Source organism: Pieris napi, chromosome 2 (genome assembly GCF_905475465.1).
Source record: "Pieris napi chromosome 2, ilPieNapi1.2, whole genome shotgun sequence".
Taxonomy (NCBI): Eukaryota; Metazoa; Arthropoda; class Insecta; order Lepidoptera; family Pieridae; genus Pieris; species Pieris napi.
In genome coordinates, this window is record NC_062235.1 from 5,575,054 (window position 1) to 5,592,395 (window position 17,342).

General features: G+C 31.3%; 2 protein-coding genes across 2 annotated transcripts in view; one reads left to right on the forward strand and one right to left on the reverse strand.

The window, feature by feature from the left end:
- Positions 1-6,906, reverse strand: part of LOC125057516 (GPI transamidase component PIG-S) — a 26,228-nt gene extending 19,322 nt beyond the window's left edge. The window contains exon 1 of the mRNA XM_047661261.1: positions 6,717-6,906. Coding sequence (XP_047517217.1) covers positions 6,717-6,750 — 34 coding nt within the window. The 5' untranslated portion in view covers positions 6,751-6,906. The remainder of the gene's footprint in view (positions 1-6,716) is intronic.
- Positions 1-16,396, forward strand: part of LOC125057513 (protein I'm not dead yet) — a 25,698-nt gene extending 9,302 nt beyond the window's left edge. Inside the window, exons 2-15 of the mRNA XM_047661245.1 lie at positions 7,222-7,316; positions 7,397-7,556; positions 7,699-7,964; positions 8,200-8,314; positions 8,554-8,648; positions 9,283-9,408; positions 10,108-10,233; positions 10,395-10,509; positions 10,978-11,069; positions 11,747-11,847; positions 12,112-12,204; positions 13,176-13,369; positions 14,389-14,526; positions 15,429-16,396. Coding sequence (XP_047517201.1) covers positions 7,276-7,316; positions 7,397-7,556; positions 7,699-7,964; positions 8,200-8,314; positions 8,554-8,648; positions 9,283-9,408; positions 10,108-10,233; positions 10,395-10,509; positions 10,978-11,069; positions 11,747-11,847; positions 12,112-12,204; positions 13,176-13,369; positions 14,389-14,526; positions 15,429-15,719 — 1,953 coding nt within the window. The 5' untranslated portion in view covers positions 7,222-7,275 and the 3' untranslated portion in view covers positions 15,720-16,396. The remainder of the gene's footprint in view (positions 1-7,221; positions 7,317-7,396; positions 7,557-7,698; positions 7,965-8,199; positions 8,315-8,553; positions 8,649-9,282; positions 9,409-10,107; positions 10,234-10,394; positions 10,510-10,977; positions 11,070-11,746; positions 11,848-12,111; positions 12,205-13,175; positions 13,370-14,388; positions 14,527-15,428) is intronic.
- Positions 16,397-17,342: the final 946 nt, after the last annotated feature.

Genomic DNA, 17,342 nt, shown 5'->3' on the forward strand with positions numbered 1-17,342 from the left:
TTATTTCGTAGAAGCAGCAGTATAAATTAGGGAATTGCCATGTATCATGGAAATACAGAAGATAATCGATAGTTACAATTGTTGCTTGCTTTTAGTCGGCTTGGTATTCTATCTATTATATTTGATCTACTTATTACAAGGTTTAGCTACAATATAAATTATACAATTTCATACTATATATTTAACCTCGGTTGACTTCCTGTTTTCCGTATAGGGAATTCCGGTTTAGTTTGAAAATGGAACGAAACATTCTATGACCTTATCTAATAACCATTATAATTGCGAGAAATTTATCTTAGTTCATGAATATAATATTGAAGTACGTGGTACTCATGTATATATGTAACCACATGGACGGAGAAATACAGATTAACCACACCTTAATGTACCGTGACTTTCATACAGTACACACACACACAAAAACCTTGTACTGTATGAAAGTCACGCTGAAAACGATAGACCAAAATATAAGCTATTTTTTGTTATTACTTCGTGCAGAAGTTTAAAACTACTAGATATTAGGTATAACTGTGCTATTTTAAATGAGAAAGAAATTGGCTCATCGTTACAAACAATATAGTTAATTTATTTAATAGTGACATAGTATGTATTACAAAACGGAATTTTTGGAATTAAAATAATTAGGAGAGCAACGTTTTCTAAGCATTGATATTTTCAATAACCTAAAAGATAACTTCCTCCTAAGTATCAACACACAAAATCCACATCAAATCGTTCATCTTTTTTTCTTTATTCTTTATTAGAGAGTTTAAATGGAGACCCTTTACATTTCGAGTTAATACGAGCAAATGGTCATTGACAGGTCGGCAACCTTCCGATGCAAGTGCAGTAAAATTAAGGCATTTAATATGATACACAAACCGGTATGGAAATTTGTACTTGACAGGTGATTTGAGATAGACATCGCCGAGTTCTACTTAGGATTAAGGTGTTCTATAATTCAAATAAGTGCTATCAGATACTAAACATAAAACATTTACTAACACTAAACCTGTATGTAAACATTTGCAAGTATAATCGAGACGTATTTTGATTCAGGATATGAATTCTTGTGTCTCAGAGTCTTAGGAATCTGTCGGTGTCAGATAAGCTAGACTAAAGTTTTTTTTTTAAATAACATGGGCTAACGGGCAGGAGGCTCACTGTTGTTTAGTGATACCGCCGCCCATAGACACTTACATTGCTAGAAGGCTCGCCAGTGCGTTGCCGGTCTTTTCAGAATTGGTACGCTCTTTTCTTTACTTCCCAAGTCGAATTGGTTCGGAAATACTTAGTGGGCAGCTGGTTCCACATAGTGGTGGAGCGCAACTAAAACTGTCTTAAAAAAACGGCCAGTTGTGGAGCGACGGAAGTCGATACGGGTTGCCTAGTTATATTTAAAGGTGCCCACGATGTCAGCTTACCAATTAAAAATTAAAGATTCTAGTCCTGGTCATCCAGAAAAACTCAAGATACGCGAATGATCGACAAAACTCGATGTTTAAAGTAAAATCAAATTCGTACATTACATTTTGTCTAAAGCGCACGCATGCAAATAGACGACCATACATACATACATACATTATATGCATAACTCTAAAAAGAATTTCCCCTTTTTGTTAAATACTTTAAACATGGTTGTATTTCTTATATGTAACACAGGCCAATAAAAAATTTGGTTTAAAAACGAATTACACAAACACCTTGAAAAAGAATAGAGAAAAAACGAAAGTGTATGAGGCGGCGTAAAGAATCTCAGCAACTGTGGATTATTTTTGTTTGTCTGCCCTTGCCACGCCTTTGTATATTCCCGTTCTATTACAGAGGAGCTACTGCGATAGAAATATCTTTATATTGACGCACCACACCCCCCTATACTGACCCCCAAACGCGTCATAGTTACGCAAAAGTGTTTCCTTGGACTTTGATATTGTTTATTGATTTTTTTTTTATTTATAGAGAGAACAGAGGAACTGGTTTAAATGTCTTGAGTGGATTGTTTGAATGGCGGCCAATTTTTCTTTTCTTTTTGAGGAATAATTAAGAAAATAAGTAGCAGATTAAAAATATAACTACAGGTTAAAAATATGCATTGTAACAACATTTAAAATTTCATTAAAAAAAGTTATTATATTCATAATTTATAAAGTTAAATTCATAAATTAACCATTACGTAATATTTTGTAATTTTCGAAAATAAAGAAATTTTAAACAAAAGTCTAGTTGTTCACTTTTCCGCATTACACTTAATAAGTATTATATTTGAAGTTCATTATATAGTATTATATATTATGTAGGTTAATTAAATTAAAAATTTAATTCTTTAATAAACAAAATTCTTACAAGATTTCTATTTACATAGTTATGAATGGTGATGTGTAAAGATTAGTAGCAATAAAAATAGATAAAAAATGAGTCTGATAATAATGCCGGGATCATAAGATTATGAGAGATTCTCTGTATGATAAAAAATACGTCAAATACGCTAATGCAGCATTTCTAAACGTGTAAACATTACTTTATGACAATAATAAATCTTAAACAGACCCGGAAAACAAAATACTGTACGAAGTTTGGCCCGATACGTGGTATACTTGCTTATGTACAATATTACCTAATTTTACATTTTAAGACATTCACAGTTTTAAGCTATTTAATAATATGAAAAATTTAGTGTTATTCAAAGTAATCTATATAAAACATGGCTTTAAAAACGTTATGGTGTAAAACTTTGTAAATATTTATAAATTTATCAAATCCCTACTTTTTTATACGTTGGCCACATCAAAACGGTTACAGATTAGGCGCATCTACGATGACGAAGTGATGATCGAAATACACGTAAAAATCTTAAAGTTTGTTTGCAAGATACGTCATAGAGACTGGTGCTACGCCATCTTGCATTAAGAAGCGTTTTGACTGTGTCTGGAAATAATGTGAGTTCAATTTGAAATTTTAAAGCCACTACGTATATTTGTTGTGTATTTGTTTTTAAAATCTTATACCAGCCAATTATACCAGCGAGCTATTCAAAGCCAAACCTGCATAAAAAACCTGATCTGCTATAAAATTTAATACAAGTAAATAGTATATTTTGTTTCACAGTTTGTGACAGGATATTCAATCAGTGAAGGTGTAAAATGAAATATCACGCATTAAAAAATTGTGATCGTACCGCTAAGTGACGATTTTAACATCAATTTTCAATATACAATAATTTTTTAAGGACAAGTTAAAGGTAAAATTCGGTAAAAAATAAAAATAATATTTAATCATATAATATTGGTCATGAAATTTGCTAATGACATAGAAATACAACTAAATTGAGAATGTTTTTTAGTTGGTTTAATTAATAGTTGTATTTGTAATTTTTTTCCGCCGTTTACTTTTGTGACGCTACTGACCTTGTGTGGCAAGCACTGAGAACAGAACATGTTTATATCGAATATTAAAATACATAGAAAATAGCTGAAAGCTTTGATTATTAGTATATCAGCTATGGTACTTTCCCTTCAGTCTCCTAGTAATAGAGTAATATAATTAGCGCATTAATAAAATACAATACCTACTTAATTGCGTAATGCGTAATTTCTAAGAATGTATCATATTATGTAGGACAAAGGCATGTAAAATGATATACTGGATTGAGAATCGTTGAAACAATAGTAATGTTGACAATAAGTATCATGGGAATTCAATCACATTGAAGTTTGTATAACCTACAATGAGTTTAATCATAGCAGCTTATACGAAATTTAAAGAAAAATATGATTTATTTTATTACTTCATTCTTAATGTCATTAGTCTATAAAACTTGGAATTCCATGACGCGTATTATTAATATACTTGATACCTACAGAGGGCACTGTGCCTAAGTTATGTATGTGCATTGTGTAATAGTAGTTTCTGGAATCTATTCCCGTTTCCCGAAAATGAAATATACGCCCTACTAGATGAATACCAATACAAAAGTATATTAATAAAGATTGCGACGCAATAGAAAAGTGACATTTTACATCATGTAAAAATATTAAATTCATGATAAAATAGTTCAATGCCACTGGCACACTTCCACCATACAATAAATTTTATTACTTTTACAAAAGTAATTTATAAAATTTAAAGTTTATTATACTTTCTGTCATTTATTCATCTTGATTTATTGGTTTAGACATTAGGCAAGACGATATAATGACTTTACAGTTTACAAAATCTACTAAGAAGTAAAGACGTAACGTATAACAGGTCGTAGGCTAATATACCATATTGTATGTAAATACCACACGTGTTGTGTTAAATAGTTCAATTTGGGCATTATATATTTAATTAGTTTATAGGTCGTCGTATAACAAGTGCGTAGATATGCCACACCCATTTTAGTTAAGGAACAAAGTAACTTATAGTTTATAAAGAAGTATTAGCACACATTTATCTTTAATAACGAGTATATACCTATATAAAATATTATAATCATATTTATAGGCTTTATACGATATAAACTACTTTGATTTACTAACTCAAACTGCACGGCCTATTCCTAGATGAGGATATCGCGCCGTTTTCATTTTTGCTGTGAACTCTCAACGCAAAGAAATTATTATTACACGAATTACACAAATCAGGAAAATTTATTGAGGAAACTTCAAAATAATAAATGACGTAAATCATTAAGTATGCGCGACTAGATTTTTTTTACACAATTAAACCTCGATTGCTCTTTAGTTAAATACGGAAGATACTTACTTTTAACGCATTTATAGTTTAACCGATTTATAAGAAATGTTCATACTTCATACCATATAGAATTGCTTGGTTTGCTGACAATCTGTTGAATGTTAATTACACTGTATTTTAGAAAATGTATACTCGAATTCATGATAATTTGGGGGACCAAAGTTCTTGATAAACGTTATTACTTTAGGATCGTAACCTTGCACGTGCAGATGGCAATACAAACGTGACAAGCTTTATTTATAAAACTATACAATTTTAAAACGTTATCAATTTTGATTAACAGTATTTAAAGTAAAAATATAGGCTGGATGAAAAAGATTGTAGTGTATTGGCGATTGGTTCACCAATGAAAATAAGTTTCAATTCGACTTGATCGAAAATTATATAGAGACTAGTGGACCCGACAGACGTTGTCCTGCATGATATTTCAAGCAATTAGTAAAGCAAATTATGAAAGTACCGACTGCAGCGCCATCTGGCGGGCTGATTTGTGAATCTAAACCATTCCCAGATCCCCTTGAACACACACAAAAAATTTCATCAAAATCGGTCCAGTCGTTTGAGAGAAGTTCAGTGACATACACTCTCACAGAAGAATTATGTATATAAAGATAGAAAGAGAAAATTACCATAATTTGCGTTTGTAACACTGAAAATGCATATAAGCGAATATTATAATTATCTGCAAATTACCGCAAATATGGTAATATGAAACATCTTATTTGTGAAAACAAAATACAGTACAGTTATCATAGAACAAACTAAAAACATTATGGCTTCATTGCGACCCGTATGACGTACGAAGCTGCGAATGTACGCATACTTTACGTAATGAATATTGACACTGCAATAAATGCTCATCTAAGTGTTGTGTTTATAAAGTCTTTAATGATAGTTAATTCAAGGACTCCATCAAATAACAATGTCCAAAGAGCAGACTTTTAAAATGCACTTTTTCTAATAATTATATGTTGCAATAGTCATTAATAATTGTAGACATTATAAATCATGGTAAAAAATATTTAATAGGGTTTTTGTAGCTAACCATAATTCTGTTTGCAACAAACTGTTTTAATATATAAAAAATATTATTATATATAGGTAGTTATGAACCAAATTTTAAACCTTAAGGTAAAAAAGCGAAAAAGGGTTGCATTCAAACTTCTGAAACCCCTCAGAACATCCAACAGCAGCATTCTAAATGAATATAATAAACAAAGCTAATAATACAGTTACAGCTTAATAGATTTTGAGTAAGATTGTTACTTATATATAATATGTGTAGTTATATGTATGTAAGTACATATATATACACACATAAGTACACACATAAGTAACCTATTCTATGGATTTGTGTTCTATGAAAATTTTTAATTATTATTAAGTAGAACTAATGAAAATATGAAAAAAAAAATGTTTTTCAATAATGCCAATAGTAAAGATGCATTGCATTGAGAAACAAACAAAATAAATGTTATGCTTATCTCTTTCAATTATGTAAATAAGTATTATTCAAGTGTGGTTCTAGCTTTAACATAACAAGTTTAATGGTTTGCATCTATAATTAACAAGGTGTCTTAGAAAATATAATTGTTTAAGCTTAGTTAACAATGCTCAGATACTTACACAACAATAAAATTTATACTTCATATCTAAAGACTTGATTGTTAATTTTGTTATTTGATGCTTATAAGTTAATATTTTATAATTTAATCATATGCTAATAAGTTATAAAACCAAACAGGAGATGCAGAATTTACAAAGAAATATTAGTAATATTAGCTATGATCTACCTATGATTAACCTCTAAAATACTGTGAGAGTGTGTTTATTATTGTTTCGTTTAAGTTAGAATAGAGATATAAAACTCGTTTTTATACCAATAATCAACAATAATAATAAATATATATTTTAAGACAAAAAACACTGAATAGTCCCATAATTCTTTAAAAATTAAATGTTTACACGAATATTAGACGTACCTTCATTGTCGGATTTATCTTTAGGACTGCACATTTTGCAACTATATTTTTAACATATATTAAACTTTATACATCAAGTAAATTAAAAATACACGAATTTACTTTTAAATTGACTAGTTTTTTTTAATTATACGGTATTATTTTGTTTTGGTTATTCATTCGGTACCCACTGTCAAAACTTTATCACTGATGTTTTGTCAAGTGTCAGCCATCAACGCGCGACATTTGTGACAAGTCACTAGTCAGGTTAGAATCGCATTTGTATTTTGTACAAACAATGTACATATTTCAAGGATAAAAAAAGAAGCTGTCAACTAGTAGTTGACTTATGACTGACACTTGACAGTAGTTTATATTTATTGTAAATGGCATCCGGTCTGAGAAGATTCGAAGTTCGAATACCGCTATTTTTAAAATGTTTGTTAATAAGAAATTTTACTATTCTACTTAATTTCAATTGAAAATGCATTTTTTTTTATATTTATTGTTGGTGCCGTATTTTCAGATCTGCTGGAGAATGTGGTAGACAGAAGATATACAAAATTTACTGTTTACAAACATGTCTAGTGCCGTCGAAAATGGGATTGGAGATGACGGCCGGTAAAATCTATTACATTAGATATATGTTATAAGAAACTAAATATAGTATTTGTAATTAATAATAAATCGTTTACTTTCAGGGGTACTACGTATTATTTCTCAAAAGGAAGAGCTAGTGCAACACTATGGCAAAGAATAAGTTTGTTTATTTCGATTTACTGGAAGGCCCTGATTGTTGTTATTACCCCATTAATACTTCTACCAATACCAATATTAAATGCTGACTCAGAATCTGCTAAGGTATTGTAATACTAAAATATTATTAAACTAGGAAATAATCCTTATGAACTAAATTTATATTTCTCATCTCATAGAAAAATTTACGAGAACCATTGATAATAATTATGTCTACCTGATATTAAATAAACTATATATTTTTTAGGCCTACAAATGCATGTATGTAGTTCTCATAATGGCTACCTACTGGGTCCTTGAGCTTCTGCCTCTACCTGTCACCTCTATGCTCCCAATTGTCATGTTCCCAACCCTGGGTATTCTGGACTCTGACAAAACCTGTGCAGCATATATGAAGGAGACTAATATGATGTTCATGGGCGGTCTGATGATTGCTGCTGGTGTTCAGCATTCAAAGCTTCCAAAGAGAGTGGCTTTGTGGACTGTTCAAGTGGTTGGATGTTCACATAGAAGGTATGGCTTAAGGACTATACTTCTAATCACACTACACACTATTACCATTAATCAATAAATTACATTTAGTAGTATGAAAAGTCTTGTTGTAGACTAATTTAGAAGGTGTAAGTAATATACCCACATATGATTCAAATTTTAATGTTAAATTGAATTACTCAAAATCTAGTAATGAAACATATCTTTACCTTATAAAACATTTTTGTTTAAATATAATATGTTCATATACTTTCAGGTTAAATTTTGGACTGACTTTTGTTACAATGTTCATATCTATGTGGGTATCAAATGCGGCAGCTACCACAATGATGGTTCCCATTGTTGAAGCCATATTAGAAGTATTTGAACAGGTATGTGCTTTTAAAACTTCTACAACTACTATATCTAAACCAATGAGAATGAAAAATCTTCAATGTGTATCTGCCACTTCATGATCATAATTTCAAAATCTGTTGGCTAAGATAAATATAATATTAAACTGGATGGTGCACAAACTTACTTGCAATATGTAAATATGGTGTCTACTTCTTATATAAATGATAAAGTAAAAAATAATAGAGTTTTACAATGCAGTATTTTGTTTTTGCAGCAAGGACTTGGAGATGTCTACATTAATAAAAAGAAAGTGCTTACTGAGAATGGAAAAGACTCAAAGCAAACAGATAATAAACATAATGTAGAAGAGTAAGTACCATATTTTTTAGTTATTAAGAGTAGTTTATTCTAGTTATTTAATATAATGTAATTTGAAAAGCTAGTTTAGTATATGTATGTACTAATAACTAAAGCCAAAAACGCTAACTTAATTTAATTATTTTTGGTGAAAGTGGTTGTTATTTTTTATGTTTATTGTGTGTTGATTCTAATCATATAAATATTGTATATTCTATTTTCGAATACACAATAACAGTCGCTTGATGAATTTTTAACGTAAAATATTTTTTTTCTTGTTTAATTAAATAAGTTCCAATAAGATTTTTTTTTGTATATTCTCAAAATTATTTTATATAGTTTTGTTTTTTATAAAGAGTACCACTTTGTAGTCAACATGGAATTAAAGATTTTTTTTAATGTCAAAATATTATTTATTAATGCAGGTTACTTAATGTACACTTATAAACATTAAAAAAATGCTTTTTAATTTACACTTACTGCCAGTTCTTAATCTACGGCGTAGACGAGAAGAACTAGCACTAAACACTGCATCACTATTTTAAATTGCCATGTTCTTTACAAAAAATGTTTGTAAGTACCTGCAACCTCATACTTAATCTTATTAAAATAATAAAATAATAAATAAAAAAATCATTTTTTCCAGAACTCCAATCCCAAGCGACATAACAACGTGCTACTTCCTAAGTATAGCGTACGCTTCAACATTGGGCGGATGCGGCACACTCGTGGGCACGGCCACTAACTCCGCCTTCAAAGGGATCTTCGACTCGTTAGTGTTGCCATTTACCCCCACTTAAGTGTAATAATTGCATTGATTAAAGTAAAACAGTGTTGGCCAAGTGGCTTCAGCGTGCTACTTTCACACTAAGGTAGTAGATTCGATCCCCGGCTGTGGACCAATAGACTTTCTTTCTATGTGCGCATTTAACATTCGCTCGAACGGTGAAGGAAAACATCCTGAGGAAACCGACATGTCTTAAACCCAAAAAGTCTACGGCATGTGTCAGGCACTGGAGGTTGATCACCTCCCTGCCTATTAGATTGACAAATGATCATGAAACAGACAGAATTTGAGGCCCAAACCTAAAAAGGTTGTAGCGCCACTGATTTATTTTCCATGTAAACGATTTTTTCGCAAGATAGATACAGTTGAGTTGTTTTTCCTTTTATTGAATGTGTATGTGTATGCGCGTGGTTAGCGCGAATATTTTAATTACAAAAATAGGCAAAGGGATCACCTTTTTATCTGGGAGAGACAATAGAGATAAATATTTATTTCCCGATATACTATTAAGAGTATTAAGAGTATTAAGAGTATAATAGTATCTTGTGTAACTTAAAATATAATTCAATAAAAACTTCACCCCTCGAAATACTTTACTGTTTAAATATTTTTTAATATTAGAGGAATTTTTCTTTTCATTTTTTGTATAAACTAATAGAAAAATAAATTTTCAATATTTTTTAGAGAGTTTCCCGAGATATCAGGCGCTGTTGATTTCTTCTGGTTCATGGCGTACAGTACTCCGCCAATGCTGCTTATGCAACTGCTAGTATGGATCTCTCTTCAAGTCACTTTCATGGGGCTATTCCGGTGAGTCAAGAATCTTCTTCAAATTCAAAATAACATTATTTGTAAAAAAAATATCCCTTTTATTGTTATTTAAAAAATGAATTATTTATAATATATCAGTAAGGCAATAATTTTGATACAATAATTAATTAACATTTTAATTTATATATTTTTGTTGGCAGTCCGAATAGTGAAGCGGCAAAGAAGGTAAATGCTGCTTCATCAGGCTCTGAAAACACGATGCGAGTCATTCGAGAACAATACAAAAACCTTGGACCTGTGACATTCCACGAAAAGGTGAAATTTATAACCTTAAAAAAATTCCGTTATCGTTACGAAAATTAATTTTTTCTGGTAATAATAGAATTACTTAATATTTTATTTCTTTATACCATTTCTTTTTTTACTCGCTTTATATTAGCTTCACCTGTATGTATGTATGCAACCGACTCCTTCGGACTCGATTTTGAGTTTTGACCCACTTTTAACGGACAGATTTAATTCAAACTTTGCGCACCTGTCAAAGATCGATGACAATGCAATAATCCGAAAAAAAATAAAAAAAAATAAACTAAAAAATAAATACTAGTTTAAAAAAACTAAAAAACACGCTTTTAAAGCACATCAAACTATCTATCGTTTTGTGTATGTATCTATCTCATGTTAATAAAATATTGTTACTTATGATACAATGAAGCTTTAGAAGATTAAAGTGATAGAAAAAAATGTTTTTATTTTCTATTAATTTATAATTCGTAATTCCAGGCCTCTGGAGGTCTTTTCATCTTGGCTGTATTCCTCTACATCTTTAGAAAACCTGGTTTCATGCTGGGATGGGCCGATGTTATTACCACTATGTAAGTTATTTAGTTCTTCTCAAAACGAACACAAAAATGTTTTTAATGGATGCGGTAATTTAAAATTAAATTTAGTTTTCCATACCTCGAACTCATATGTACGTAGAAAGATTTTTCATACAAATGGTATAGTTTAAGAATTCAATTCGATAATTTCTCCATACAAAAATTACGGTGTTCTTATACCTTCATTCGAAATGCAGTCCTTTTGTCCTTCGTTTTACATTTTTACCCCATCATTTAAATAGAGTTGTAGCTAAAAGCGTAAACTATACGAGATGAAATGAAAATCTAAGCCTTTGAGCTGTCATTAAAATACATTATCATAATATTTGACGACTCATTGGTCTAGTGGTTAGTACCCCTGACTGCGAATCCATGGGTCCCGGGTTCGATCCCCGGCTGAGACGAACATCGATGTGATGTGCATTTGGTGTTGTGCTTTGGTCTTGGGTGTTTAAATATGTATTTATATGTCTATCTTTCTATAATATGTATGTATATCCGTTGCCTAGTACCCATAACACAAGCTTCACCAGCTTAGCATGGGACTAGGTCAATTGGTGTGAATTGTCTTTAAAAAAAAAAAACGAATACCCAACTAAACTAGCGAATAGTTTTTTCGAAGGGTTTTATATTTTTTCCAAAGTAACCAGTTTTAACCATAATATTTTCAGGAAAGTGAAAGATGGCGTAGTATCAATGTTCATAGTGATACTCATGTTCATTCTTCCAATGTCCATCGACTGCATGAAGTTCTTCTCTTCTTCTTCTTCCTGTAAGTACATAATTTAGTTTTTGATAAATATAATTATTTATCTACTAATTAATTTTTTAATTTAAACTAATTTTTAATTTAGCTACAGAGCTGAACCTCTGAGATTTTTTAATAATTGGAAATTATGTATAGGCTTTATTTATAAATAGTCAATAGATCATTCATAAAATAAATATTATTCATTAGTAATCTTTAGAAATTCATTGTAGATGAAATCTATTAAATATTTAAGTTATGTAACTAATACCAAAATTGTTATTGCAGATGAAGAATTATCTCAGTACAAACCATCACCAAGTATCGTCACATGGAACATTTTAAAGGAAAAGATACCCTGGGGACTTCTCTTCTTACTTGGTAAGGCTTTTAAAATGAGACAAGTACTTTTTTCTGTCAAAACAAAAAGATTGTTATTTTGGCTCTTTGAATGCCATAATTTGAATAATATAATATTTTATGAAAAGAAAACCTGTAGCATCATCCCTTGCGATCTCAATCTCAATAATAAGTTTTTTAATAATGGGTTTTGCTTGTTATATATTACATTCGATACTATTTTCGAGACTTTCAATATGTCAATTGTAGCATGGTTGCATTACCTTACAATTTCCTTGTACACATAAAAAATATCAGTGGCGCTACAACCTCTTTAGGTCTTGGCCTCAGATTTTTGAATCTGTTTCACGATCATTTTTTAAATCTAATAGGCAAGTAGGTGATCAGCCTCCGGTGCCTGACACACGCCGTCGATTTTTTGGGTCTAAGACATGTCGGTTTCCTCACGATGTTTTCCTTCACCGTTCGAGTAAATGTTAAATGCGCACATAGAAAGAAAGTCCATTGGTGCACAGCTGGGAGATTGAACCTACGACCTCAGGTATGAGAGTCGCACGCTGAAGCCACTAGGCCAACACTGCTCTTTGTACACTTAAACCTGCCAAATAAAAGGAGTGGCGGCAAATTTCTGGCCAGTTCATCTCGCCCTGAGGGCTTGATTTTTGAACTCAAAAATTCTAAAATCATTTATTCATTTAGGTAACACAATGTACAGTAATTAACGTCAAAAAAGAAATGTATATGAAATGTTTCTAACTTTACATTTAATGCCAGTTCTCAAATCAAGGATGTAGAACGGAAGAGAAGAACTGGCAATAAACTCTCCGCTACTCTTTTTAATCGCCAAGTTTTTTTTTCTACACGATGTTTGCAAGACTGGTAGTAAATGTAAATTGTGATCTGCCTTTTTTTAAATATTAATAATTATTATTACTTAATTTAATCATACATAAAAAACAGTTAACTGACCACCGGCCTTAATTACTTTTCAGGTGGTGGCTTCGCCCTAGCCGAAGGCAGTAAGGCAACTGGCCTTTCCTCCATGATTGGTACTTCCCTGATAGGCCTACACGGACTGCATCCCACGATAGTGTTGCTAGTCGTGGTTCTAGTCACGCAGTTTATCACGGAGTTTACCTCGAATGTTGCCATCGCCAATTTGATTCTGCCAGTTTTGGCGAATATGGTAAGCTATTTAAGAGATCTTATTGCTTTAATATTTTCGTTATTATTATTTTGATTACCTTTGCTGATCAAACATATATATCGGTCATGTCATGTGTATAATAATAATCCAGTGACGCTAAAATCCTTAATGTGGCCTTCAATTACATTTGATTCTTTCACTATTTTTATTTCAAGTAGGTGATCATCCTTCTGTGTGACAATGCGGATTTTTTTGGATTTGAGACATCTCATTTGGAGATAGAGAGAGGTTTCCTTCACCGTGCGAGCGAGTGTTAGATGCGCAAGTAGACAGAAAGTCCATTGGGGCAGAGCCGGGAATCGAATCTAAGACCTTAAAAATGATAGTCACACGCTGAAGCCAACACTGCTCTAATATAATGTGAATGGTAAAAACCAATTGCATAATTGGGGCAAACCATTTTTCTATGGAATATGTTTTGAAAGCTCATTTTTATTCTAAACTACATTGTCGAAAAAGTGACATTTAACTATGTTCGGTATGAAACACATTTCTACTGTTTCTGTGCCTACAGATTTGAAGCAATTGTTAATAACTGAGCTTGCTTTTAATTTTTAACAATTATAAAGAATTATTATGACTTTATGATCATTAATATGACATTTGAATGCCTATTTTTATAAGACTATGCGTTTTTTTTTTACTTATTTACTTACAGCCTTATTGCTGTGCGGTTTTTTAATAATGAATAAATCTGATTGTACCACTTTCTTTGCAAATCACGCAATTTTTGGAAATTATTGACACCCCCTCTGTAACGCGCCGTAACGTTTTTCTACAGTACTGTACCCAAGTATAGTAAAACGTTTCGTGTGTACCTAAAAGTGACTCTTTATACCTAAAAGTTACCATTATGTGGTATAAAGTACTGGAAAGTTGAAAATAATATTTGCGGACCGCCCCCCCAAAAGTTCGTTACGTAACACTTGAACGCTCCCTTATACATTACAAAGGAAGTTTTGAAGGAATATTAAAATAAATTGAACAAAAAATTTTAGGCCCGGACTCTGGACATGGATCCTCGTTACCTGATGGTACCAGCAACCCTCGCTTGTTCCATGGCTTTCCACATGCCAGTTGGAACTCCACCCAATGCCATAGTTGCCGGTGTCGCTCATATACCCACCTCCAAAATGGTATGTATAATTATATAATTTTTTATGAGACAAACGGCAAACGGGCGGGAGAATTAAGAATGTTTCGGTGGCTCGCGTTTTCTGCCTTTAAGGTGGTACACTGTTCGGAACTGTTCCGAAATACCTGGATTGGCAGCTGGTTGCATAAAGTGGTGGTGCGTGGCAAGAAGTGACTTAAATAGCGCTCTGTCGTGGAATGCCAGACGTGAAGACGTCAGACGTGGGACGGGTGGTATTTCACATTCTGCCTTGACGTCTGATGATGAAATTTATCCGCATTTGTATATACTCAGCATTAAAAGTTAGTTTGCAATACGCAATGTTACGGACAGTTGCTCTGGAGTATTATTTGCCTAATATGGTTTTCACATATTAGCTAGACTTTGATTTTTCATTCCATTGAATTCTGACATTTTTTAAGTGTTGCTACTAAAAAAGTTCTCCACTGAATAATGGACAAATTTGACCCATGGAAATAAAAAATAAAATGCTACGATTTTTTTTATTTTTCACCTACAAAAAGGTAAATCTAAATATTTACTTACTCCAGTTACTTAATACAAAAATAACAAATATTTCAATATTACGAACAATATATCGAATTAACTTTAATTATTTTATTCTTTAGCTGGCATCACTGCCTACTAATTCCAGGTTTAGTAAACCTTTTAAAAAAAATAAAATGTTATCTTTACCTGTGCGTTTAGGTTTGTAATCATGTCAAAAAATGATAGCTGTCAAAATTCTGTGGTATTAAAAATCAGAGTATAGGACTTTTCTTTGTCTATTTCGTTGATATTTTTTATTCCGAAAACGAATTATTTAGGCAAATAATAATTTATAAGCGAAATCAAAATAGTTCGTCATACAGACGAAGACAATTATATAAATGTATTTTTCAGGCCGTCGGTGGTATTGGCCCGAAAATCATCACCACTCTCATCATATGGGGATCTTACCCCACATGGGGCTCACTTATCTTCAAGCCCGAAGACATTGCAGCCTTGAATGCTCCAGTAGCACGTACTGCCGTATCAACACTAAACCAAAATCTCACATTGAACTGTAACATTACCCCTAATACTTTAGCCGATGTAAGCAATTTCAACTGCTCACTTCCAACCAATTTATTAAACACAAACATAACAAATATGTATCAAGGACTATTCTCATGTATGAAACCAAATTCTTAGTAGAAAATTAGGTTTGGGGGGAAAATGCTCAAATCGTGTTTCTGTAGTTGAATCTCAGGATCGGTCATTAGTATTATAATTTGGGGCATATTGCTATTTATACCCAATTTTAAATTTTGTTATAATCTGAAGGACCACTTAAGTTTTTGCAACCAGGTTACCATGACAACGCTTGTAACTTTCGAAATTATAAATTTTAAAGGTAGCATATGTGGTACTGTTACAATTGAAGATTATAGGGTCTATATTTTTAATAGATGACTAATCTTGAGACAAAGTTAGTAGGGGCCGGCATGGTTGCCATGACAACCTGGTTTGGGCTGTCCTGAACTTGAGCATCATTCGCATTGTTAATTGTACTGTGGTGCTATGGTTTCAACAGAACAATGTGATAATACCGTGATTAATGTTGTGCCAAAGTAGACCGAATTATAAGTAACATTTAGTAATTTCTACAGCTGAACACATATTTTTTTATATAATTATACTGATATTAAAAATGCATTATAAACACAAATTAAAAAACTACCAATAAATAAATTAAAACGGGTGCGGACTTGGTGATTTAGTTCTAGTTTATAAATTATGTTGTATCAATAAGTTCCTAGTTATAAATACATATAAGGCGTGTGTGTAACATAACACTAGATTCTAAACAAAGAAATTCTCGGGCAGACACTGTTATAGAAATATAAAGTTAATTGTGGCTTTGCTAGTTGATTAGTAGTTAATCTATTGGCTTCCTTTAGACAAATTTGAAGGGAACAGGCGCTTTCTAGTTGTTTAGTTCTCCCAAAAAGAGCACCAAATGAATTCTGACCTCCCGGGTACTATTTTAAGTGAGAATATTAATATTTGGTATAAAAGTTATATACAAGTGTAAGCAATATATTTATTCGTATATAGCTCTCAACCATTAACTAAACCAAATAAGGTATTACCGTTTCAATATTTAAACTTATATTATTCCAATGTAATTCCAAAATAATGGAAATCTAGAATCCACATAATGGCAAACCCAAATATTTATACAATAAATGCAATTAACCTAATAGAACTATTGAGCTTATAAATTCCAATAAATGTGTTACTTCTTCATAAACTAGCTGATTTTATAGTTTATTCTTATTATATTATACATAAATTAGCTGATGAACAATTCAAAATGTTGGTTTATATTTATTTTTAATTATGTTTATACAAGCAGAATAAAATATATTTTTGGTTATATTTTAGAAAAATTTGTTAAACAAAATTGCTAAACAATACAAATTTTAGGCATATATAAGGATAATTTGACAATAATAATAAAACAGGGGATATACTAAACTAAAATGCCATTTTGAATATATTAGTCTCCAAGCATTTTTAATATTTTATATAGATGCATTTTATATAGGCATTTTTATGTACTAACTTAAATTTATTAAGACAATTATCAGACTTATAGAAAAGATCAATATGGGTTAAATAACAAATTGACACAAATATGGTTACATTAATAATGGTATGGTATGATTCTTTTGTTATACAAATTGAAATTTAATGTACTCAGGAATAATTCCACATATTTTGAACAGAATGCGTCATTTTGAAACTACTAGTTGTTAGCTATTATTATTA